Below are 25,582 nucleotides of genomic sequence, written 5' to 3'. Positions count from 1 at the left end.
GGCCTAAAGCAGGTGCTCAGTGGAGAGCCAGGCAAATTGGTATCTGGAATACTCCCTCTCTCTCTCAGCCTCCTACAAACGTTTTGTGATTCAAGAACTTCCTGAGCTAGTCGTGTTAGAGAGTATTTCCACTCATGGGTGTTTCTTATTTCTTCCTAACTACATAAATTCAGTGATTTGATAGTATGTTATTTGGGATTTTTTTTTTGGCATAGTATTTAAACGTGTGCAAAGAACATTTTCAAAAGAAACGGGGAAAAAATGGAGTTTGCATTCATGTTGCCAACATCACTGCTTTTGTCTCCTGCAACAGCAGTTCCACTGACGATGTCTTGCTACTGCAGAAGTCTCATTCCTGAATTTCAGGCTGCTAGCTGACACCTTCTAGGCTCCAGAGGAACACATGTATCTTGGATATGGAAACCAAGGTCTTCATTGGAGAAAGCAGGCTTTCTTTACCAGTATGGGGCCCTTGAAGTTGGCTCGGTGTTCAGTGGCGAGCCCCTGCTGCCTGTGGAGCACAGGGAGAAGTACTCATGGCAACCCATGTTGCTAGGCAGATGGATGATTGTGTTTTGTTCCTGCCACTGTGTTCTCAGGGATCCTGGCTTCACTTCTAGATATAATTAATGGTAATAAAGTCTGAAGGTTAAAATATGTGGATCTCTAGGGCCATTTCTGAGCCTGGGTGGGATGGGGAAGAGCATCCTGGCACTTACATATAAAACCGAGAGCTTTTTTCTGCTGCAGCTCTTTAGGTATAGTCCCAGAGGCCAAGCACTGCCAGAGTGCCTTGACATTGAGGAATATTGCTGAGGGATATAAATGCTTCCTTTTCCCTAGTAACTTGTTTGTAATGCATGTTCAGTCACTTTTCCTCAAATGCAGCTTTATTGAAGCTGGATAGGAGCAGCTAAAGATCCATAGGATTGTAGCTGTCTATGAGCAGCAAGAGATATTTGCCAGGACAGTTTCAAAGCCATCCTGTGGACTGAAAAGGATTTGAGAAGCTGCTATTATAAGTGGCCTTCAAACCTATTTTTTCCCTTTCTTTCCTTCTGAGTTTTACTTAAAGATTCAGCCAGCCAGTAAGCCTTCTCCCTCTAAAAGAACATCTTGTCTTCCTGCCTTCCTCCCTATCTCTCCCTCAGTTCTAATTGCATGGTCCAATTTCCTGGCTGTGCTGATTCAAATGCTTCTCAGACCTTTTACCAAGCTTCTTAATATGGCAGAAAACTATTCACTTTTGGATTGTTTTTCACTACTTTAGTGACTCATACCAGCTCCCAATGAATGGCAGAGCCAGCACCAGGTAGAAAGAGCTGGATCGGAATGTGTAGCCAGCAGTAGAGAAGGAAGGGCAAGACAAAGAAAGAGCTGGATCCTCCCTGTTCAGCACTGGTGAACGCCATGTGTCTCAAGGAATCATACCCTGACATTTTATTTAAGAGATCAGATCTGGGACTTCTAGATTTAGTATCTGCATTAAAGGTAAAGGAACTCCCTTGCCAATGTGTGTGCTTTTTGCTGGTGAGTGCAGGAGTACTAATATTTTTCAAAAAGAAAACAAAAGGATGACAGGGAAGTTAATACGGAATCTCAGCAGCCTGGAAGAGGTCAATAGTAGAGCAAATAATTTTTCTGCCTCTCCCCAGTCTGTTAGGCTCCTCCTCATCTGATCCAAGCTTAGGATCGAAGCTTGCATTATCAAAGAGAACAAGCCAGAAGAGGAGCTGTCTTCCCTCCTACACATCAAGGAATGACGTAGCTGCTCTCAGTGTAATTTACCCAAAAGCTGAAGGGAAAGATACAGCATAGGCAAGGAATGATGGAGTGTTTTTCTCATTTTTATCTGGTTGCTGTGGATCATTTGAGTGAACAGATAATGTTTAGATAATACTCTGTTTTGAAGAAGCTGTTTCTGAGTCACTAGGATCAGCTGCTGAGCCCAGAGGAAGAGTAGAATGAGGATGACAAGTGCACTTGGGTCATCTGTGTTATACTGGTGAAAAAGGGTACTGTGACATGGAAACACCCCGAGTGGTAGGGCTGTACCAGAAGAGTTGCAGGTAGACTCCCATCACAGAATCATAGCTATTAATTTACTTTCTGTGTGAAGGGCAAATGAATACACTTATTTGTGCCTCAAGTCATGTGGTCCCCAAGGACCCACAGATGGGGTTCTATAGCGAAGGTCTTCAGCAAGAGTTAGGAACAAAGATTTGTCCAAATGCTGCAACCCTGAAGCCATGGGGGACACTGTGTTGTAGGATGTTATTACACCTCCTTGAACTGCTTTATCTTTTACATCACTTCTTCCATCTTAGAGCTGTTTCTTACTGCTGAACAAATTACTGAACATATGCATGGAAAATATACAAAATGTGTGATAGGACCCTGATAGCTGAGGGGAATGTATATGATGAAATTAGGTGCAGAGGCAGGGGTATCTTATGTCTATTTCAGTGGATTCAGGCTCCATATCAACAATGCTGGTTTCTTCCATATTTTCCCTGAGATATTTTCTGACATTTTTAAATGAAAAGTTACAAGTTTAAAAGGGTACGTTCTCTTCAAAAGAGCTCTTTAAAGATCTTTCATGCAGCAGCTGATATTTCAAGCTGTTGAATTAGTAGTTCTGGGTTTCCTTTTGTACTTATCTGTGCCAAAATGTGATTAGTTGTTTCAGCCCACTCATACCCTTGGTTTGAGATGTCTGTGCATTAAGTTAGAAGGGAAACAGTCATGTGGTTCGGGTCCAATATTTGATCTGCATTATAACTCTTAACATTTTTTTTCCTACATAGATTTTTTTCAGGGTATGTCGCCAGGAAATTTTAAAACAGTGAATTCTAGTTCTGAAGTGCTTTCTCATTCCCTATTTTGTACTGCTTCTGGAGACAGGCAAGGCACCGAAGTCCTGTGTGTCTGGAATAGGGGGAAGAAGGAGGTCCTGATATTTGGCTGCAAGCTATTGAAAGCAAAAGGAAACTCCAAGCTGAAACAGATGATGCAAATGAAGCACTTTGATATGCAGTAATGTTCTGAGTGGAATCTCAATAACACAGGTAGGACAGGGCAAAATCCTGTTCGCTGAAATTAGTATCAAATGTAAGTCACACAAGATTCTGCACCTAGGCTAAAGGTATCAAACATAATAAGTGCAAACATCCATGATTTGATCAATACTTTTACATGCTTTGAACAATGCTCTCCCTCAGGAGCTATTGTGGCAGCTCCTGAGGGCCAGAGTCAGCTGCTACAACAGGACATATACATTGTGGCATACACAATGTGTCATAGCTGTTATGTGCTTCATGATTTCCCCTTTCATGACTGGCTTTTACACACGTTGGCATTCCTGTTGAAGGAAACAAAGACAAGCATTTGTCAAATAGGAAAGAGTGCTGAGGAAAGCCAAGCACAAGCCATGGTGATACTGCTGGGAAAATGTTAGTGGCCTGAGCGGAGTTAACTGTCTTACTGCTTTGCAGTGACTCACTTTAAAGGCTACTGTAAAAACACAAGAATCTCAATAAATCAGGACAACAGGCAATATTTGTATCTATTTTAAAGCTGAATGTTTTCATATTTTGGGTATGGATTTGACATGAAAACCTGAATAACTAGAACAGGATTTTAAAAGCTTTTATTAGGAAATGTGTTAAACACTTTGAATCAGCGTAGCGTTTGTGGAAAAGCTGTAAATGTCCTATGATGAATCAGGTGATCTTGAAAATGATGTAAGAAATCTAATGCTGGGCACAATATTCAAGAACATGAAATTCCACATTTGGGATAGGCAGGGTAAGAGATAAGAAAGCTTTATCCTTGCCAAAATGATGTACTTTGCACTGTTCTTCAGTTTCAGACACACAACTGATCCACCACTATAGATCTACAAGCAGGAAAGACTGTTTTCTGTGCGGTGGGGTTGAGAGTTTAAAAAGTGGGACCCCTGTAAGACTGGAAGAACCTTTCCTTCTGCTGCATCCACTAACTTGGGCTGCCGTGCTGTTCTCACCAAAACTTCTGTTATCAATTTAAGAGGAAACAATCCGTGCTACTTCTGTAGTCAAACATGTAATTTGAAATATTTAATATTTACTCCAATAAACTGTTAAAGTCAGAAGATAACCTTTCAGAGGGATCAATTTTGTCAGCATAATCATCTGTTCTCCCAGCAGAGTAAAGATGTATTCTCTTGGGTGTCTTTTATAACCTCCTTACTCTGAGCCATGCTCGATAAAAACGCAGAAAGAAGTGGCTGAAAGGCAAATAGCAAATGTTAAAATTTTATAAAAAGGTGACTATTCTAAAGCAAAGAAGCCCTATTTGGGTTCAGTGGGGGTTGTTTTGTTTTAGTTTCAGGCTTCCACAAACACTGAGCACATCACAACTTTGAGAGGTGGAGGAAGAGTCATCCAAATGGGCTTTGCAAAAATTTAACATCCAACAAGCAAGCACCTGCTGTGGTGAGGACAAGGTTTAGTTCTAAGAATTTCATAAATATTTATTTTCTATGAATATATGGTTTCATCTTGCCAGAATATTAATATTTATATTTTTTTCTCCTTTCACAGTTGTTTTAGAGTCAGAAGAAGCAGGCAAGGCAAGTGTGTCTGCTAAAACACACAGCTAAATTTAAACTGCACAGTTTTATTTAATATCGCTAAGACAGAATATTTTAGCTGTTTCGGCGTGATGGTATTTAGAATAAAATGTTCTTTCACTTCCTAAAGCTCAAATACATGAAAATCTCAGCAATTGCTGGGAAAACTATTTTTAAGAGAAGAGGGGTACTGTGAAAGGGCAGGATTAAGGGGCTCGTTTAAGGGCCCCCACCTCATAGGATAGATGCGGGTTGTGGTCACCTCTTCCATTTCTTCAGCACAATGGGGAGTGATGCCCGAAACACCAGCGTGAGGTGGTGTGGGGCCCCGTGCCGGGGGCGCAGACAGAGCCTGGACATCCGCACTGGCATCCACAGTTTGGGGGGGACTGTGGCCGTGGCTCCCTGCCCGGTGCGGCACTGAGCCTGCACGCAGAGCCTCCCGCGGGCTGCCTCCATCCCCTTTCCCTTGCTATGTACGTTAGCAGGCTGCGAAGGCCGCAAGGAAAGCGCTTTCGGCCCGGCCCGGCCCTGCGAGCAGGCCGCTGGCGGCCGGCGGGAGCAGAGGCCCCGTCAGGCCCGCGTCGCCATGGCGACGGCGCGAGGCTGCTGCCATGGCGGAGAAGGAGGGGAACGGCGAGGGTAAGGCCAGGGCCGGGGCCTCCTGCGTCCGGCGGCGGGAGAGGCGGTAGCCGAGGCGGTCTGCTCTGCCCGGGGCTGGTGCCAGGGTGGCACACGGGCACACACTGACGGACACAGTCATACACATGCGTGTGTGTGCGCATGTGTGCATATGTGTGTGTATATATATATATATATATATATATGACTGCATGCACACATGGCTATTCACACACACGCATAAACACACCCCCTATCCCGTTCAAGGTGTCCGCACCGGTGTCTCCACCTCAGAGCCAAGGGCTTGTCCCCAGCACCCGCTGGCACAGCGGATGCCACCAGCCGCCTGCTGCGATGGACCCGTGGCCAATGCCACCCGCGAGCCATGGCCGTGGCAGCTGTCAGCCTTAGGGTGTGCTACTGCCATGCAGGGAGCACCTGGGGTTGATGGTGGTGGGGCCGACCACCCTGTCACACAGGAGGGTGGCTTCCAGGGCAGCTGTGACGGCTGAGCCCGCTGCTGGAGCCAGTTGGTCATCACCCCTTGCAGTCATTTGTGGATGCATCGGGCTCTCTCTGCCAGGAAAAAGTAATCTGTGCTGCTGATAGCACCATGGCTTATTTTTAGAGGCAAGTGTGTTCTACTTTAAGGAGTGTTGCCAGAAATTGTACTTTACAGGCTAAAGGTAGTTTCTCTTGCAAAGATATTCAAGTGCTGTTTCAAGGAAAACATACTTTCTGTAAAACTCACAATATTGTGACTTCTAAAATCTGTCCTTTCCATAAGTAAACTCGTGTGTGTTGTAATAGTTTGCAAATTCTGAACATTGTCTTTGAAATACTTTAAATAATGGTTTGTTTTGTATCATTTAGGAAAAATCCCAATGTATCCCATAGAAAAGTCCTGTATAAATAGTTGCTATAGATGGTGCTAAATGAGTAATTTGATTTTGGTAGAAGTATTTCTAGCTGCCTTCTGCAGCACATCTTGCAGAAGTGAAGAAATAAGACTGATGTAGCTTCAGTGAGGACTGTTTTAAAGTATTATTCCTTTTATATTGTTTTTAATTTTTGTTTAGTCTTGTGGAAGGAGTTTTTTTTGCATATTTCCAGTTTTGCAAATGAAGCTGAGGCACAGTGCTGGCAGAGGTAGATAGAGATGGTAGAGTAACAGCCTAGAAGTCTGCCGAACCATCTGAGAAGAAGAAATCTAGTATTCTGGCAGGATAACAGTGATACTGGAACATTCTGGCTCCATATATTTCGGGCACCCATATGTAAGATGCTGAGATTTTGCATCATTTTGTCAATCCACAGGCAGGAGCTCTTGGAGAAGGAATGTCATGGGGGTTTGATTGTTTGATTAATGGCTTTTAATGCTGTTTTTGTAGTTTCAAATTGAGAATACTTTGTAAGAAGTTTACTGTATTACTGGAGGCAGACTCTCTTGGGATTTTTTCTGTTTGTTTTCTCGGGATTTTTTGAATTACTTCATGTTTTTTTAACATAATCTTCTAGTGGGAAATTGTGCTGTTATCCTAAATGACCTTGATCCAGAAACGCCATTCCTGGCCCTACCAGACTTCCCAATGGATTATGGAAAGTGACATACTGGGCTTTGTTTTCCTGCCTGTAGAATGAGTACAATAAATTGTACCAAACAGATAAGGTGTCTGACTGACCTTCTGCCACTCACAAGAATCCCAGTCTGGTATTAGGCAAACCAGCTGCTTATTGCCCTCTAAAGGTGTCTCATTATTACAGACAGGGCTGAGGTAAGCCAACAGTCAGTGTCTCATTAAACTGCAGAAGTAATCCCATAAGAGTTAAGGCCATTACACCCATTTAGAGTTACTAGTAGACTTCCTGCAGATAGCAGTTAGAGGGTTAATGAGGGTTCCCTGCTTCTGGATTCACACATTGATCATGCTTTCTTTCAGACAACTGTTCCACATCTATGCAAACTGCAACTTTTACTTTCTTATGCTTCAAACAGAATGATAACATTAGTTGTATTGTCAAATAACTAGCCTTTGGGGTATTCCTCTTAGTTCTTTGCAGAATTTCAGTTCCACCAGGTTTTATGGTGAAAGTTTCCCTTAGGTCCTATCATTGTCTTCGTCAGAGTTAAAATGCCTGCTTAAATGTTTTACACATGTACACGATGTACACAAGGCCAAATCCTCTTGTACACCGTGTTACTCACATGAGCATTACCCCCTAACTTATGCAAGTCTTCTGAATAAAATCTTGTATGTGCATAAGTGTTAATGGGATCACGCCCATACTATCTCTAGCTTCATATTTTATGTATGAATTTATATCCCTAATCTGTGCTTTCAACATTGCTTAATGTTTTTTCTTCATACCCATCTGATTACACTACAATGTTTGCTTAATCTTTCTCTTCTGTATATTTGCTATCTTCCCTCCTATCATTCTTTCTGCTACTTAATTCAGACTGTCCTTCCATTTGCTCTCAGATACTGTCTTTGTAATTTGACATGTCAGATTTTCTAAGTTTTAATATCTCTGATCTCAATACTGATATTACTAAAACGTGAAAGCAAAATGTCATTCTGGTAGTGCCTGAAGTAGAACTAGACAGAAGACAGGACATATTTTTATCCAGCTGGGATTTAAGAAATCACATGAAAGTACATAAAGGAAAGAACACGCAGTGTTCCTATATCATTATGTAATTGATCAGTATTAGAGTTTTTCTAAGACCATATTCTTTGTGCAAGATAGCTCACATTTAACATGCGATTAAAAAGTCATGAATCTTAATCCAAAGGGATGTATATCCTGGCGTCTGTCAGAAACAGGGTGGCCTGCAGGACTAGCGAAGTGATCATCCCCCTGTGCCTGGCAGTGGTGAGGCTGCACCTCAAATACTGCTTTGAGTTCTGGGCCTGTCACTATAAGAGAGATAATGAGTTGCTGGAGTGGGTCCAGAAAAGGGCAGTGAAGCTGGTGAAGGGTCTGGAGAATAAGTCTTATGAGGGACAGCTGAGGGAACTGGGATTGTTTAGTCTGTAGAAGAGAAGGCTCAAGGGAGACCTTATCACTCTCTACAACTACCTGAAAGGAGGTTGTAGTGAGGTGAGGATCAGTCTCTTATCCCAAGCAACAGGTGATAGAACAAGAGGTAATGGCCTCAAGCTGCACTAAGGGAGGTTTAGATTGGATATTGGGAAAAATTTCTTCACTGAAATGGTAGTTAGGCATTGGAATAGGCTGTCCAGGAAAGTGGTGGAATCACTATCCTTGGAAGTGTTCAAAAACCTTGTAGACGAGGCCCATAGTGATATGGTTTAGTGGTGGTCCTGGGGTAATGATTAGACTTGAGGATCTTAAAGATCTTTTCCAACCCAGCTGATTCTGTGATTCTTTATTAAATAGTCTGAGCTCCATGTATTTCCATATGAAACCAAGTAACTGTTTCTGGATAACAGATGTCTTCCAGAAAGATTCTGGTGTTAAGACCTACAGACATGGAGAATAACCGTTCTACTATGATGGTTTTCTCTGGTAAATAGTAGTTGTTCTTGGTGGTTTGAGTTGCAGCTGTAGTATGTAATCCGGTTTCACAGATCTTTTTCCCCACTTACAAAACAGTCATATGGAGGTTGTTAGTGGAGAGGGGAAAGAGTTTTCACCCCAAGTTTAGTGTCTTATGTAAATACAGTAACTGTTCAATCATACATATGTATCTCTAATTGCCCCAGTTTGCTGCATGGCATGCTGGTGAAATCAGAGATGTAGTTGGAGCTTACATTTGGTAAGAACTAGCTACATTTCGCATTCAACTTTTACCTTCTGGCAAAGAAGAAGAGTTGCTCCTGCTTCACGTGCCCTGCTGCGTCTGGATTTAGGGTCTGAACCTTCCTTCTCCATGGCACATGGCTTCGCCTGGATTCTGTATCACTAGAGATATTGAAAATGTGCTGCCGCTGCTCTTTCTGTTTTAATGAAGTTGCGCGTCCAAGCCTGGAGAGCCTAGTAGCTGCCATAAGCACTGTAGGCAGCCGTAACCATTAATTCTGCTCAGAGCACACTTCATTAACATGAGAGTTTCAAATCTGACACGGGAAAGCGCTTAAGCTCTTTATGACTTTGGGGAATCCCACTGAATGGGATAACATGATGCACATGACATTTAAGCACATGAGTACATTTAAGGGTCTTGCTATATTGATGATTTAAAAATGTATTGTTGAGGGGTTTGCAAATAAGCATTGATGTTTGAAAGGAACGGAAGCTGTGGATTTCACAGTCACATTTACAATAAACCTTCAGTCTAAAGTAGTCCATCAGACAAATTATCTCTGATTTAAGAAGTGGCAGTGTTTCATTTATGGGAAATAATACAAAATTTGTATGGGTTGTTAAAAATAAGAAGCTTTCACAAGGCTCAAGCAAGCAATATTTCAGCTTTAGAAGAAAGTCTGAATATATGAAATCACTTAGGAAATCAGTTTTATCACAGTGGAATTTACAGATGAACACTGTATATTTTTATATCATCTTGTTGACACTGCTGTTGTAAATTACACTAGGAGAAAAGTTTATAGCTTTTATTAGACTGTAAAGCAGTTTAACTTGCACCTTGACATCAAAGGTGTGGTTTAATATTTGCACTTATTTCAGAGTGAAACAAAAAATAAGTTATGTCCCTCTCCCATGGACAAACACAGGCTGTAGATCAGATCCTCTTGGCTATACTCCTGTAGTTAAAGTTGATCTCAAATGGATGTAGAATAGGTAGTTGCAGATTGACAGGTTTCTTGTTCCCGTGGTGCATACAATGGCACAATTTTTTAGTTTGGCTCTTACTCTAGCTTATTGAATAAAAAAATTGCCTGGTTCGCAGAAAGTCTTTAAACTTTTGTCTTTTAAACAATGCCAACCAGCACATACACAGCGCTGAGAGGGAGCTTGAGAGCTCCCACAAATTTATCTTTTCAACAATAGTTAACGTGTTATTAAGAATTTCCATGTCTACATACTAATTATTCTCAGATCTGAGGGGTTGGGTTTGGTTTTTTCACAATTTAGGAGTACCTCTATTTTGTCTGAGCAGATACTCACTGCTATTGGCAATGAAAGGTGGCTAAAGGCTGGGGAAGGGAAATGGTCTCTCAGGCAGCAGGGGTCTGACATGAGCCTGTTGTCAGATGTGCTCAGGGTTTATCCCCGAGGTGGGAGGTGGCCGTGCAGCCAGAAGTGCTGGTCACACCACTGCTCTGCCCCAGCCAAATCCTGCTACTGCTCTTCCTGCCATGGAGGTATGGTTGAGGTGTTAACAACAGTAGCTTTCACAAGCTTACCAAGTTTCATCTTAAAACCAGTAAGAATTATTGTGTTGCTGGAGTAAGGTCACGGGAGGTCCTGGACCATTCCTGCCTATGATCAGGTTGAAAACTGGACATGAATTCTGAAATTTACCTATGAACAGTTTGTATCCTTTTTTTCTTTCCTGTTTGACAGTTTTCTCCTTTAGCTTAGCCTGCCTCAGACACTTACATAAATAAGTCTTACTCCTCATTGATGATAAATGTAAATTACTTAAATTTGTCAGCTGAAATGCTATTCAGATTCAGAATATTATGCTTAGGCAAACAAAAAGAAAATTGGAGGGTAGTATTCATTCACAATATATAAAATTGTTTAGCACCGTAAGTGATACTTTCAAGACAGCTCCTTAAAAATCAAGCAGGTGCAGCAAACCCTGATAATCCCTTGCTGTTCTGTTTCACTGTAACCTTTTTCCTTTGCTTGGTCAAAGCCCTCATGCCAGGCTACTGTAGATAGAATTGCAACCAGTCTAGAAAATGTACTTTTTTTTTTAACCCATTTGAGACCCTGTCAGGCAAATTGAACGGTTTGTGATATGAACAGCATGTATTAAAAGTTGTAGTTAAAACCCCTCGTTCTCTCATTACATTGTAGGCAGTTACAGTTCTTTTAAGAGAAGGTGGTTTACAAACTGCTATATTCTAGTAACACTACTGTGGTGCTCTAGTTAAACCTTATAATGGCTTATGTTTAAAATAAATTACTTCTCAGAGGGCTAATATCCACTTGATTCTGGTCGCTGGTTCCTGACCACTTGAGCAATCAGTGTGCAGAGACACTCTAGCAGCCATATTTGGTTTGTGAGGTGTGTGGTGCTGCCACACGTGACAAGTTACACAGTGCCCTTTGGGGCCATCCCACCTCACTGGCAGTGAGCTGCTGCTGTGGGGCACACAGCACCCTGTGCACTATGGCATTTTGGTGGAACCTGGGGCAATGTGTATGTGTCAGGGCTGTGGCGTCAGATTGTCTTTTGTGACTCTGCCGTCTGCTTCTGGGGCCAGCACTGTGCAGAGTCCAGGAAAACACAGAGACAAATGCCTTCTGTGACCACACAGCATAGCAGCATGGGTTGCGTTTTGTTGCAGTGTCACAGTCTATGTATGTTCTTCCTTTTCAGCAGCATCTTCCTCTCAGCATCACCAGGAGAGCTATATATCCTTGCAGGGCAGTTTGCTGTTAGTGATGAAAGAGACTGTAAGTATGGGCTAGACATAACTCTTTCATTATATCCCAGGTGTGTCTGAGATGAAAGATATGGAACAAATTGCGACAGTGGAGATTACTGTTTTTGCCAGCTCTGAACTGCAGCTGAAGTGCTGACTGGTACAACTGCCAGAGTTGGGATTTCAGAGATGTGCAAAATGTCCTTAATGGAGATTTATGCTTGAGCTTACCTCTGCCTTATGAAAAGGGAGACTGCATGCAGCCAATATTGCCTTTAAAAAAGTTGTCATAATTATTTTTTACAGGTTAACAAATGTCAGGTGCTGTCATTTCACTATAGGAAGGAAAGCATCATGACTTTCTTCAAGAGAAGTGTAAGAAAGATATTAATTGCATATTATAAGTGAATCACAGGAATAGAGGAGGCAACCCAGATCTATGCATCGACGGGACTTTCTTGCTTGCTTTGGGTGACTGGAGGCATATCTCCAGATCCTCTGCTCAGAAGAGATGATCTTTATATCAAAAGGAAATGATTTCCCCACAGCCTTCTGCAAGTTAGTTCCACAAGGCATGGCGTTCCACTACTCTCAGTGTCGGTTGTTTGCAATGGCAAATATTTGGCAGCTTGTCTGTGGACACCAGCTAGAAGAAGGAGAGCTTTGCTGTCAGAGCTGGACCTGTGTCCAATATTAGGGTGAGTGATACTATCCAGAGCTTGCTGCTTTGGCTCATGAAGCTCCAGGCTTTTGTGAAGTCAGCCTCAGCCACCGTTTGTGTAGCTGCAAAATGATGCTGTGCTTGGCTGGCTGAAATGTAAGTCATTATTAAGACCTGTTAGGTCCAATCTGGATACATGTTTCTTCCCAAGAGTTCTTATTGCATGCTGCTTCCAAAGGAATAATCCGCAACAGTTGCGAGGCCTGTGGAACTAAAGCAGCATGGCTATGGCCTACTGCTTGGGAAGATAGGGCCAAGTCCTGAGAGCAGTAGTTGAACATTTCATCCTGTGACCTGATCGTTGCTCTAAAAATGTTACAGCAACTCTTGACATAAAATATTTGACAACTTATCAGATGAAAATGTGTATTCTTATGACCCAGGACTCAGTAGTTTTTTCTGTCCTGTAACTGCTGCATGCCGGAGTCGTGAGGACTGTCTCACCCAACCCTTCCCCCCAAGAAGTGCAAAAAGGCAAAACAGGTTTGAGAAAAAAAAAAATATCGTTTCAATGCATGACCAAATATTAGGGTGTGGGGGGGAGAAATTGGGTTTTCTGCAAGGATTCTGCAGCAACAAGTGTACAAAGTGTGGGCAGACAGACTTGTGTGAAAGCTGGGAAGAGGGAAACCACTATGGATGGTCAGGGTAGGTGCTGTTGTATTTTAAAAGATGCTTGGGAGGCCTGCCAAGCGTTTCTGCTGTAAATAACAATGACTCCAGATTCTTTCAAGTTCTAAGAGGTTATCCCTGCTTTTTATCTGAGGTTTGGGCATACACGGGGCATACCCCACATGCATTCCTTCTGTTTCACGGTGCTATGTATTCTCCAGAGGACATAGGCAATGTGCTGTTTGTTACTGTTCACAGCATGACCCTGCACTGTTTAATACAGGGGTGACAGTGGGTTAGGATCCAAGGAATAAGGCGCTTAAGAAGATCAGGTCAAGGCATTAGCTCTCACTATTGACTGTTTCAGAGCTCAGAGAGACTTTGTACTTGGGGCGATAAAAATCTGTAAGCTGTAGCTATAGGGAAAGGTGCAAGATGGAGCTATGAGGTCGCATGGCAATGTGTTTATCACTGGGTGCTAGCTGCAGTATCCCTAACAGCCAGGGGGACAGTTGGAGATGGCAGGTGGAACTCAGGGCTGTGGTCAGATATTGCTACATGCAATCCTTAGAGTGCAGCAGAACAACAGCAAGGTGGAACTGGAGAAGGGCTGAGTGCCAAGTATGTGCTTGTGCACTTCCCTGCTACCTACACGTAGTAATCCTCCAGCACAGTGTCATCCTGGCTGATCAGAACAGAGAGCAGAAAACTTGCCTGTGCTGCTGCGTATGTGAGGAATTAACCTGCATTGCCATTTCCTAGTGGAAGGACTTCTGTCTAGTACCAACAAGGCAGTAGGTGACAGGCTCCACTGAACTCTTGTCCTTGCAGATGTTAGAGGAATGCTGTAGCATGGCTTACAAATTACTCGCTAGAAAATGTGTCTGAATGTCTTTCAGTTTTAACTTGAATTAGGCCAACTTGTGGTTTTCTTTTCTGACATTTTTTTCTAATGGGCATGCTGCTGGGTCCATAACACTTCAGCAGCAGGAGAATTTAGTGCTGTAGCCAGGTCCTGACCCCAGCCTGCATACTTTCATTTCCAAGGCCTGGACTAGCCCATCTCAGCTAGGTGCTGCTATAGGCAACTGCCTGAGCTTGCGGTGGGTCAGGAATCCCCGTCAGAGTCTGTCTCGTCTTAATTTGTTTGACCTGGAACACGATACATGCTACATACCAGGTGCATGGTCATGCCAGTCAACCAGCCACTGCACCTCCATTTCTCCTCTTTGGCCTACACAGACCAAATCACAATTTGTTCTGTGCAGTGACAGTAGAAAGGACTCCTTCCACATCACCCCACTGGAAAAAATAAAAATGAAAAAATGGAAAAATTGAGCACCCATCAAACCTCAGACAGAGCTCCAGGTTTGAACTCCAGCTGAGCACAGCTAGGTAGTGTTCCTTGGTCATTTCCTGGGATTGCAGGCTTCTCTGCTGATGATCACGAAGACTGGTGCTCCGGTATATATAGATATATGTGCAGATGCAGCGTATATGCACAGAGTATGTACAGTAAAAACATCAAGGCATATTTTGTTGAGCTTTTCCTGGGGTACTTAAAGTACTGTCACTGACAAGGATTGTTAGGTACCTGTGTGGAGTCACCCAGACTAGCTGCCTGCAAAGGAATGGATTTTTCCCTAGCAAACCATTCCTTCCCCAGTATGTCTCAGGATTGTGCAGACTGAACTTCCCCTCACTGACAAGCTGCTCAGGAACAATTTGAGCAGCAGGAAGGAAGGATTTTCTTGCCTGTAGGGCAGGGGAGAGACTAATCACACGCAGCACATGAAGAGAAGCAAAGATTATGATGCCAAAAGCACAAAGCTGGGAAGGGAGGTTCACCAGAGCAAATAGGTGCTGTGCTGGAGGTGCTCCAGGGGAAAGTGAGCAGAGTTGACAAGCAGTGTCAGCCACCTCTGCCTGTGTTCATTGCTGTGTAAGGAGCTCAGGCAGGTAGTAGGAAGGGCAGAGTCATATCCCTTACCACATCTTCAGCACATGCTGATGATTTTTGTCTTCAATGGCACAAAACTCGCAGTCTGTTTTCCATACGCCTTCCTCATGAGCAAACCTGCCACGTGTCCAGCCCTGAAGAGCCCTGGAGTTGTATAGACTGTAAGAAGCACAGTATGCCATTAGCAGGACTCCTGCTAGGAACCAGTCCCACTCAGCCACTGCTAACTCTGCCCCTCTTCCCTTCACTTGCAAGTTCTGCTTGGTTATAAATAGTTTGAGTAAGTTTAGGGTAAGTTGGCTTGTGTTTTGTGTGTAAAGTCCTTATGCCTTTTATTTCCTTGAAACAAATTGCAATTCTCCATTCTGAGGACCTCCAGAAAGAACTGTGTGGAACTGGGAAAAATAATGCTTTTTTTTTTTTTTCAGAAGCCTTGGAACAGGGAGGCTGTAAGGGTCATAGCATAGGAAATGATGCAGAAAATATTGGTTTATTGGTCCCATTCAACATATGGACAATTCTGTGTTACAGCAAGCATCTGATAAGGAATTTGCAGAGCTAGCAAGGGTATCCCTCGTAATTTGCCCTTCTCCATTCCCACAGGCAAATACATTATCTGCAGCAAGCCCAGGCAGTGGTTGTAGTTCCACTGGGGCTTCAAGTTGACATGCTTTGCCATCTGCATCCCTTGGCTTTAAGAAACACAGTGCAGGCTCTGGACAGAGGAAGCGAACAGGATCCTGGTAAGGATGTGGGAGGCAGGTTTAACATAGCAGCTGTTCAAGCTGTTGTATCATTATGACTCAGAGCAGATAGGTATGAGTTATCAAGTACTGAAGATGCAGAGTGATCTCTGTGGATCGGTGTCGGGGCTGTTCATCCAGCACAGACCAGGCAAAACAGTGGCATCTTGCAAGAGCAACCAGAAGTAACAGCATTAATATGGCTTTGATGGCCTTTTCCCATGAGGGAAAGAAATGTATTTTTCTGTTGATGAATCCTATTTGATCCAGAAGGGAGGGCAATAGCTAAGATTTACCATGACTCCAACACCTCTGGGAAGAGATAATGAGGACAAGAACTTCATGAATGGTGGATATTCCCTTTCAAATTAGTGACACTTTAATATGAACCGTGTTTTGGACGCAGTGTGAAGGATGGATTTAAACACCTTTGTATATACTAGGTGGTGAAAGGCATAGACTGTTAATGGCTTCTTTCCTAGCTTGATGTGGCCTGTTTTGTTCCATGTTATGGTGTCAGTTAGATAAAGACTTTTATGAGCAACTACAATCTTGCCTGTTTATCAAAGCAGCAGTAGTTTCTACATTTTGTTTCTCAACAGTTGAGTTAGTTTGTTAGTTGCTCCATTAGTTTTGTTAGTTTTTGTTCCCACGTGAATTAAAACATCTGAATCTATGGTAAATTAGAATGCCATGGCATTTAAAATGCCACCTACTGAAGAATCAAAGCCTAGGATAATATCCAGGATATCTTGTTTCATCAACAAAAGTTACTGGCAACTTCTAGCTCCATTAGTTGCACAAACTGGACGTATTTTGCATATTAGTATATTGTTGCATTTTTCAACTTTGAGGTTGAAATACACAGTTGTTACGTCATTTTTGAAAGTCTTTAATGCATTTATCAGACAATCATAGAATAGTTAGGGTTGGAAAGGACCTTAAGGTCATCTAGTTCCAACCCCCCTGCCATGGGCAGGGACACCTCACACTAAACCATCTCACCCAGCATTCACAGCTTCCCTGGGCAACACATTCCAGTGCCTCCCCACCCTTACAGTAAAGAACTTCCTCCTTATAGCCAATCTAAACTTCCCCTGTTTAAGTTTTAACCCGTTACCCCTTGTCCTGCCACTACAGTCCCTGACAAAGAGTGCCTCCCCAGCATCCCTATAGGCCCCCTTCAGGTACTGGAAGGCTGCTATGAGGTCTCCACGCAGCCTTCTCTTCTCCAGGCTGAACAGCCCCAACTTCCTCAGCCTGTCTTCATATGGGAGGTGCTCCAGACCCCTAAACCCTGGCGGTGATCGAGGCCAGGTTGGTCAGAGCCTTGGGTGACTTGGTTTAGTGTGGTGTCCCTGCCCTATTCTGTGATCATCCTCATGGCCCTCCTCTGGGCTTGTTCCAACAGTTCCATGTCCTTTTTATGTTGAGGACACCAGAACTGCACACAATACTCCAGGTGAGGTCTCACAAGAGCAGAGTAGAGGGGCAGGATCACCTCCTTCGACCTGCTGGTCACGCTTCTTTTGCTGCAGCCCAGGATACGGTTGGCTTTCTGGGCTGCGAGCGCACACTGAAGCCGGCTCATGTTCATTTTCTCATCAACCAGCACCCCCAAGTCCTTCTCTGCAGGGCCGCTCTGAATCTCTTCTTTGCCCAGTCTGTAGCTGTGCCTGGGATTGCTCCGACCCAGGTGTAGGACCTTGCACTTGTCATGGTTGAACTTCATAAGGTTGGCATCAGCCCACCTCACAAGCGTGTCAAGGTCCCTCTGGATGGCATCCCTTCCCTCCAGCATATCAACCGGACCACACAGCTTAGTGTCATCGGCAAACTTGCTGAGGGCGCACTCAATCCCACTGTCCATGTCAGCAGTGAAGATGTTGAACAAGACCGGTCCCCACACCGATCCCTGAGGGACACCACTCGTTACCGGTCTCCAGCCGGACATTGAGCCATTGACCACAACTCTTTGTGTGCGGCCACCCAGCCAGTTCTTTATCCACCAAGTGGTCCATCCATCAAATTGATATCTCTCTAGTTTAGAGAGAAGGATGTTGTGTGGGACAGTGTCAAACACTTTGCACAAGTCCAGGTAGATGACATCAACTGCTTTTACCCCTGTCCATCAATTCTGTAGCCCCATCATAGAAGGCCACCAAATTGGTCAGGCAGGCTTTCCCCTTAGTGAAGCCATGCTGGCTGTCACCAAGCACCTTGTTGTTTTTCATGTGCCTTAGCATGCCTTCCAGGAGAATGTGCTCCAAGGTTTTGCCAGGCACAGAGGTGAGACTGACTGGTCTGTAATTCCCCGGGTCTTCCATTTTCCCCTTCTTGAAAATGGGGGTTATACTGCCCTTTTTCCAGTCATCGGGAACTTCACCTGATTGCCATGATTTTTCAAATACGATGGCCAGTGGCTTAGCAACTTCATTTGCCAGCTCCTTCAGGACCCGTGGATGGATTTCATCAGGTCCCATGGACTTGTGCACGTTCAGGTTCTTACGATGGTCTTGAACCAGATCCTCTGCTACAGTGGGCCCAAGGTCTTCATTCTCACAGTTCCCTGCGTCTACTTTCTAAGACTTGGGTGGTGCAGTCAGAGCCTTTGCCAGTGAAGACTGAGGCAAAGAAGTCATTCAGAACCTCAGCCTTTTCCATATCCTGTGTAGCCAGTTCTTCTGATAGCTCCTGTAGAGGGCCCACTTTGTCCCTAGTCTGTCTTTTATCCGCAATGTACCTGTAGAATCCCTTCCTGTTATCCTTAACATCCCTGTCCAAGTTTAATTCTAACTGAGCCTTAGCTTTCCTAACCTGGTCCCTAGCTTCCCAGACAATATCCCTGTACTCTTCCCAGGCTGCCTGTCCTTGCTTCCACCTTTTATAAGCCTCTTTCCCCCCTCCGAGTTTCCTCAGCAGCTCTTTATCCATCCAAGGAGGTCTCCTGGCCCTCCTCCCGCACTTCCTTCTAGTTGGGATGCAGCACTCCTGAGCTTGTAGCAGGTGATCCTTGAGTATCAACCAAGAGTCTTGGCCCCCCCTGCCCTCCAGGGCTATATCCCATGGAACCTGACTAAGCAGGCTCCTGAAGAGGCCAAAGTCTGCTCTCTTGAAGTCCAGGGCAGTGAGCTTGCTACACGCTCTTCTCACTCTCCTGGGGAGCTCAAATTCGACCATCTCGTGATCGCTGCATCCAAGGCTGCCCTGGAGTACCACATTCTCAACAAGCCCTTCCCTGTTGGTAAGCACGAGGTCAAGCATGGCACCTCTCCTTGTCGGCTCCTCTATTACTTGCAGAAGGAAGTTGTCTTCCACACAATCGTGGAACCTCCTGGATTGTTTGTGCCAGGCCATACCGCCCCTCCAAGAAATAGCAGGGTGGTTGAAGTCCCCCATGAGGACAAGGGCCTGCAAGCAAGAGGCTGTTCTTATCTGTCTATAGAGCGCTTAATCCACAGAGTCCTCTTGATCAGGTGTTCTGTAACAGATCCCCACAGTAATGTCTCCCACGGCTGTTCTCCCTTTAACCCTGACTCACAAACTCTCTGTAAACTGCTCACCTGTCCCTCGACAGAGTTCCATACTCTCCAGCCTGTCCCTAACATAAATAGCAACTCCCCCTCCCCGCCTGCTGGGCCTGTCTTTTCTAAAGAGCCTGTAACCTTCCATTCCAACACTCCAGTCATAGGAGCCATCCCACCATGTTTCTGTGATAACTAAATATTTATCAACTTCTAACTATAATAACCAAAATATTTCCATTATGGTTAAATTAAACTCTTTATTTTTCATTACTACCATAATTCTATAAGATAATCTAATTTCTATAGCCAAAGCTTCAGTCAAGGTAGTGCTTACTTTTTTACATCTCTTTATTATGTATTTTGTCCATGTTACAATTGTCTTATGTAAAGAAGACAAAGAGGCTTAATAGTGTTTAGTATTTTTGTATCAGAATTTAAAGTAGCTTTTGCGGTTAACTTTTCCACAGCTGTCATCAAACTGACAGCCTGTATTTTATTATCAGACATAAAATTAATTAACTGTTTTTTCTAAACTCCTATTTTCTGCTGGTCGTTTTGTTCTCATGGTGGTTTGCACCATGTGCCGTGGGGCTACGCAAAGATTGTTCAGATTGCTCTGCTCTAAGAGCTCCATTCTGTGTATCTGTTTTTAAATATAGTCCCTTTATTTTTATTCTCTATTAGTTTTCTATAAGGCAGTTACTGTGTTGGAAACAACCAGGTAATTTTTCAGCTCTCACATGTACTACCATTAGGAGAAGAGATATGACAATAGGATGAGGTTATGTTCTTAGGCCAGGGTTGCTCATATACATGATGATGAGTGTAGGGTTCTGGTTTTGTTGATTAACACTGATGATGTGATCTGCTTGTTTATCTAATTTCCACATGCTGTGTGCTGTGACAAACATAAACAATAGGGAGCAATGGTACAGCTGGTTCCCAACAATGCTGAAAAACATGGAAAAACAAAGCTTTTGCTGTTCTTGAGACTTAATTTTTCTTCTTGGAGAATGCTTGAAAGTGACCTCTGCAGGAACCAATTAAGTTTTGGTATTCTTTTACATGAAGCAGACTGCAAGTCAGATTACCTAAGTATCTGTGATAACATGGGAAACTTCTCATTCAGGAGAGAAACATTATCCATAGCTTGAATGTGCAAATTGGAGTAGGTACACTGTCAGTGAAGACCTTAGCCTTGTCATTTCTTGGGAACTGGCCTATGCCAAATTTCACCTTTTATTTCTTCATTTGATCCAAATGGCTAAACTCAGGTGATACATTTCCCACTGATGCCATCAATACTTTGTGTCAACTTTAGTTTGCGGTTCAGGAATGGGTTTCTCCCTTCTTTTGAGGAATCAAGTTTCTTTATAAACATCTTGTTTTTCTTCAAATTTCGCATGTTTGCCTTTCCAGAATGAAGAATTTTCAATGAGCATTTTCCTTAAGTACCACAAACACAAAAAAACAACATTGCATATTCTGCAAGCTTACATCTTAATCATATTATTCCTTTCTTCTGTGGTGTCTAATATATTAATATCATACATGCTATAGGAGGTGCATAGAAGAGAAGAAAATAATTCTCTTGCCTCAATATTTTTAGGGCACAGCATGCTATTACTGTTTCATCATGTTGAGCTGACTGTACATTAAGCTTCCTCTGGAATTAAGAAGGTCACTAGAAAAAAATCTAATGTATGCCTTTTCTTCTACAGAGCAAAAAGGTCTTGCCAATAAGTCAGATGCAAATGGCCCCAGGACCGTTCTCCCCCTGTATGTCTTGTCTTCAGTAATTTTCTTAAAATAAAATTAGTTAAATGCTGTAAGGTTTTTTTCTTTTGGGAGGGCAAGGTTTCTGAATTCTTTTTAAGTCGATCAAGATCCCTGCAGTTAAGATGAAGGCAACACAAACATTTGTTGCAGAATGATTTAGGGTGTTGTATCCTTTCCTTTGGAGTTAGGGAAGAGATCACCAGGAATTCCTCTTATGACACCACACTGGCTTTCCTTTTTTGTTCTGGAAACTCCCTGTCTTGATAAAACCAATGCACTGATTTGAGGGTGTTGAAGATTTTACCTGTGCTGATAGTGCTCAGTACTGTGACTGCTTTTCAGTATATTAACCTAGCTAATGGTCCCATTAACACTTAAAAAACTGATTAGATCTCATTCCAGCTAATTTATAACCTCCTCAGAGTTGCGGTTGTGAAGTCTCTTACTGTTTTTTTTTTCTCTATATTTAAGCAAATATACATTGTACATTTCTTATTAGAACTGCAGCCAGATTTCCTCGCCCCGTTCTTATGCCCTTATTTCCATTAATGGTTTTGTGAAGTATCTTTGACAAGGTCAGATGAAAGAGTGGCTATATACATCAGAGACAAATCTCTTACTTTTTTAGTTAATCCCTTTCATCCATTTGCCCCATACACCTAGATTATAGATTGGGAATTATCTTTAAAGGGACCATGGTGTTCTTCAGGAATAGCACCAGTTTCCATTCTTAATGGGGAGCTGTTCCTGCATCTTGACACATTTTTAAGATTTTGACTCCATATTAAAGCTGTAAGGGCTGAAGTCTGTTTGCCTACTTCTGCTTGTTGGCCAAACATTTTACCATTTTTTTAATATTAAAAATATAAATTGAACATATAAAATATAATATAAAATTATTACATTTTCATCATGCAGTAGGCTCAGTTTTTAAGCAGGCACCTCACACTTACTTACTTTTTTGTACCTTCTCCACCTCTGGCTGTCTCAGAGATTCCCCATAGGTCAACCAACTTCTCACCTTTCTTTTTTGATTGACACTGTATGGCAAGACAGAGAATATTAACTGTGATTTTGGAGATGATGGGAAGAACTAGGATTTGCAAAGGATGGTCATAGGGGCTTTATGAAAGAGTGTTGGAGCAATGTGGGGAGGGTGGTTAAATACCATAGCTTGGATCTGGAGCAGAAACAGGTTTGCTGAAGCTGAGTGGAGATTGCAGGGGGCTTTAATACTCACATTTTCTCATGTGGCTACCTTCACGGTCATGTCCCCTCTCGTGTCTACTCCCATCTTAAAAGTCTTCCTTCTTTTTCATTTAAGTCTTTGCAACCTGTTCCGTTTTTCAACTGATGGCACCAAGCTTGCTGCCTACTTTTGGTTGAAATAATGGCTAGTGGGAAAGAGAAGAGATGGTGCTGGAGTACACAGCCACTGTACAGTTCTGTATTTCCTGCTGATAGCCTTGCTTAGTGTATGGAGAGATCTACAACAGAGCTGCTGATAACAACACTTTTAAATAAAACCAGAACAACAACATATACATTACACTAAAACAACAACATATACATTGCTCTCAAACTGTCTGTCACTGAGTTAGGGTTACCTAGTTGCAGCGCTTGTCCTTTCAGACTGACCAGTTCAGTAAGACAGCCCCGATGACAAAGGATTCCTGTCACCAGAGACCTCAGGAGTTTCCTCACACCTACTTGTAACCATAATATAGTACCATGAAGAGAGGATGGAATAATTAACAAGGTGCCCACATGCATAGAGGAGTTTAAATATGAAATCACTATATTTATTAAAGTGTACCTAGATTAATGTTTATAAAGATTAATGTTTCAGGTGTGTTGATCAAGCCCACTGTCGCTTCTACAAACCAGCCCTTCATTTTACTCTTTATATAGTGCAAAAAGAGTTTCAGAGTATCACATAGTGTAAATAGGTTCTTCTGGCTGTATTGGGACTGAATTTTTTCCTCTGAGCGGAGGACAGACGCTGCTCCCCATCATTTTAGGTGGTTATTTCATGTTGGCCTGCCTGTTCCTTTGATACCACTTTTTTCTGCACTTCACTTCAGTGAAAGGAAGGATTGTATTTTTGAACCATCAGAGCTACTGGCCCTGAGGAAGAAAAAAAAGCAAGCTCCTACAGTTAAAAAAATGGTACAATCTGGCAAATCATATCAACTAGAAATCACTTTAAAAAATTGCTCATTCCTCAAGTGTGGCAAAGCCACATCTATTTATTTACTCCTGTTCCCTGAAAAGACTGAAGCTGTGGTCTTTAAAGAAGAGATGGCACAACTGAGGCAGGTATGCTGCTTAAGGACTGGCTTCAAATGGGCCTCAGAGTGCTGGGGAACTGTCTGGATAAGCTGAAGAAGAACAATTCGGTCTGAAAGAGCCACCAGAATTAATCTGGGAGTCCCAGCTCCCTGGCAGTCTTACTTAACTGGCAGCACCTAGAGCTTTATCTAGTTCATGCTAAACAAACTGGGAAAGTAGCAAGGGACACTACAGGAAGGAAAAGTAATATTCAGTACACTTTCCAGTTAATGTACCTTAGGAATGGATTTTAAGACATTCTGCCTTCTTATTGCATATGTGGTAGGAAAATAAATGAGAACGTGAAAATGAGAAAAAAACCCACCCAAGTCTCTGAAGCATTTTAGCAGCATAAAAATGGAAATACTTTATCATTCCTGCAGGACACACTTGAGGGAATAAGTAGTTGTATGTATTGGCATCTTTTTTTGGCACAATAGGTTTAAATTATGATTGAAATTAATAAATTAATATTTTAAATAAGTTATTTATTCAATCCATTAGAATTAATCAGATAATTTTATCTTTGATATTATATATTGTTTATCTACTTAGTAGAATAAGTGAGTAAAATCTTTTATTCAATCAGTGTAGATATTTCTGTCCTGAAAACTGCTAAAACATTGCTCCATGGGGCAACGTGAAACTAGTCGATATACCCATGGAATGAGTCTCCTTGTACCAAAAGATTTTAGTACATGAGAGCATCACATCTGCTGAGTTAACTGCATGTCTGATCTCTTGATGCCCTTCTTGGAGGTGTAATTTTAAACCTTTATCCATTACTTACCCTAGAGCCGGGATCCATCTTTTTCTCCCTCCTGGAGAGAAGTTTAGAGTGAATCATAGAAGTCTTCAAATAACTAGCTTTGCCATCCGGAACTGCGTTGAACATCTTTGGCTTTCATTCCCAGAGCAAGGATGAGAGATTTAGGCAATAGCTCATCTCCTGTTACTCATCTCACAGGGAGTCTTTGAGAGGACTACAGTATATTATGTTTTCTTTGGTGGGTATGGCTCTTAATCATAACTTCCTCTCAGTTCTTGGAAGAAATATAGATTATCTAGTACTTAGATTAAACATCAGTTTAATCTCATTTCAAGACCTTTCTTTGACAGCCCTCTTGACACAGGCAAGATTAATGTATACTTTCTTCACATAAGGCAAAGATTCAAAAGGCTGGATGGCTACGTAGTTCCAGTACTGGAAATCTCTCTCTGCCTCCCCTTGGTTAATTTTTATTTCTATAGAAGGCTCACCATCAAGCCAAGAATATGCAGCTATAAATATTCCTTCAGCATTTCTCTGTTGCAAGACATAGTGTACAATTGAAGTGCCTGATCTCAAGAACTAAACTCCAACAGTCTACATTGGAGACTGGATCCAAGACTCTCTGAAATCACCGAAGAAAATCACATCAAATTCAGTAGTTTGAGAGTCTTTAGGGCTTCTTACTGCAAGGAAACAGGTCCACTGAGATTTAACTGTGTTTTCTGGAATGGAATTAAATGTGGATTTTACTGCTTAGGCACATGAAAGTTAGGCATTACTGTCAAGCTATGAAAAGAACACAGCTTGTCCTGTATCTGGGGACTGAACTCTTTCTCCTCAGTAAGCTCCAGTCTCCAATCCATTGTACATGTACCTGCCTATGCTTCCATCAGGGAAATAAAGTCAGAGGGAGGAATACAGGGTATATTCATAGCTCTCTTCTCTTTATGTGACCTCTGGAGGAGTTCAATGCAAAGTTCAAACACAGATGGAAAACAGCAGGCACCTGTACCTTTATAAGGGGATGCACCTCTCTTCTATATGAGGAAGCGCTTCCTTATGTCTGGATGAATCCACTACTATATTGAAGTACTTGCTTTCTGTGGTGGGTTGACCTGGGACAGCTGTCAGGCACCTACCCGGTCGCTCCCCACCCTCCTCAACAGCACATGGGGAAGAAAATACAATGAAAAGGCTCATGGGTTGAGATCAAGACAGGGAGATCGTAAAGCCAATGTTCAGTTCTGATATATTTTGCCAGAAAACAGACATTTCTGACACGAGGACAAGAGAGCAAATGGAAAAAATGGTTGCACGCTGCAGCCCCTGGGATTGCCAAACTACTGTGATTGTAGAAAACAAGGTATGAATTTGTTA

General features: G+C 42.7%; 1 protein-coding gene across 3 annotated transcripts in view; it reads left to right on the top strand.

Annotated features, from left to right (window-relative positions):
• The first annotated feature begins 5,154 nt into the window (after positions 1 to 5,154).
• EFCAB2 (EF-hand calcium binding domain 2) overlaps positions 5,155 to 25,582 on the top strand; it is a 37,134-nt gene continuing 16,706 nt past the window's right edge. For all 3 annotated transcript variants that reach the window (XM_065679064.1, XM_065679063.1, XM_065679062.1), the window contains exon 1: positions 5,155 to 5,254. In XM_065679064.1, coding sequence (XP_065535136.1) covers positions 5,202 to 5,254 — 53 coding nt within the window. In that variant the 5' untranslated portion in view covers positions 5,155 to 5,201. The remainder of the gene's footprint in view (positions 5,255 to 25,582) is intronic.

Source organism: Lathamus discolor, chromosome 5 (assembly GCF_037157495.1).
Source record: "Lathamus discolor isolate bLatDis1 chromosome 5, bLatDis1.hap1, whole genome shotgun sequence".
In the NCBI taxonomy this organism is placed as follows: Eukaryota; Metazoa; Chordata; class Aves; order Psittaciformes; family Psittacidae; genus Lathamus; species Lathamus discolor.
Note: the sequence above shows the minus strand (reverse complement) of the source record. Positions and strands in the feature narration are given on the sequence as shown.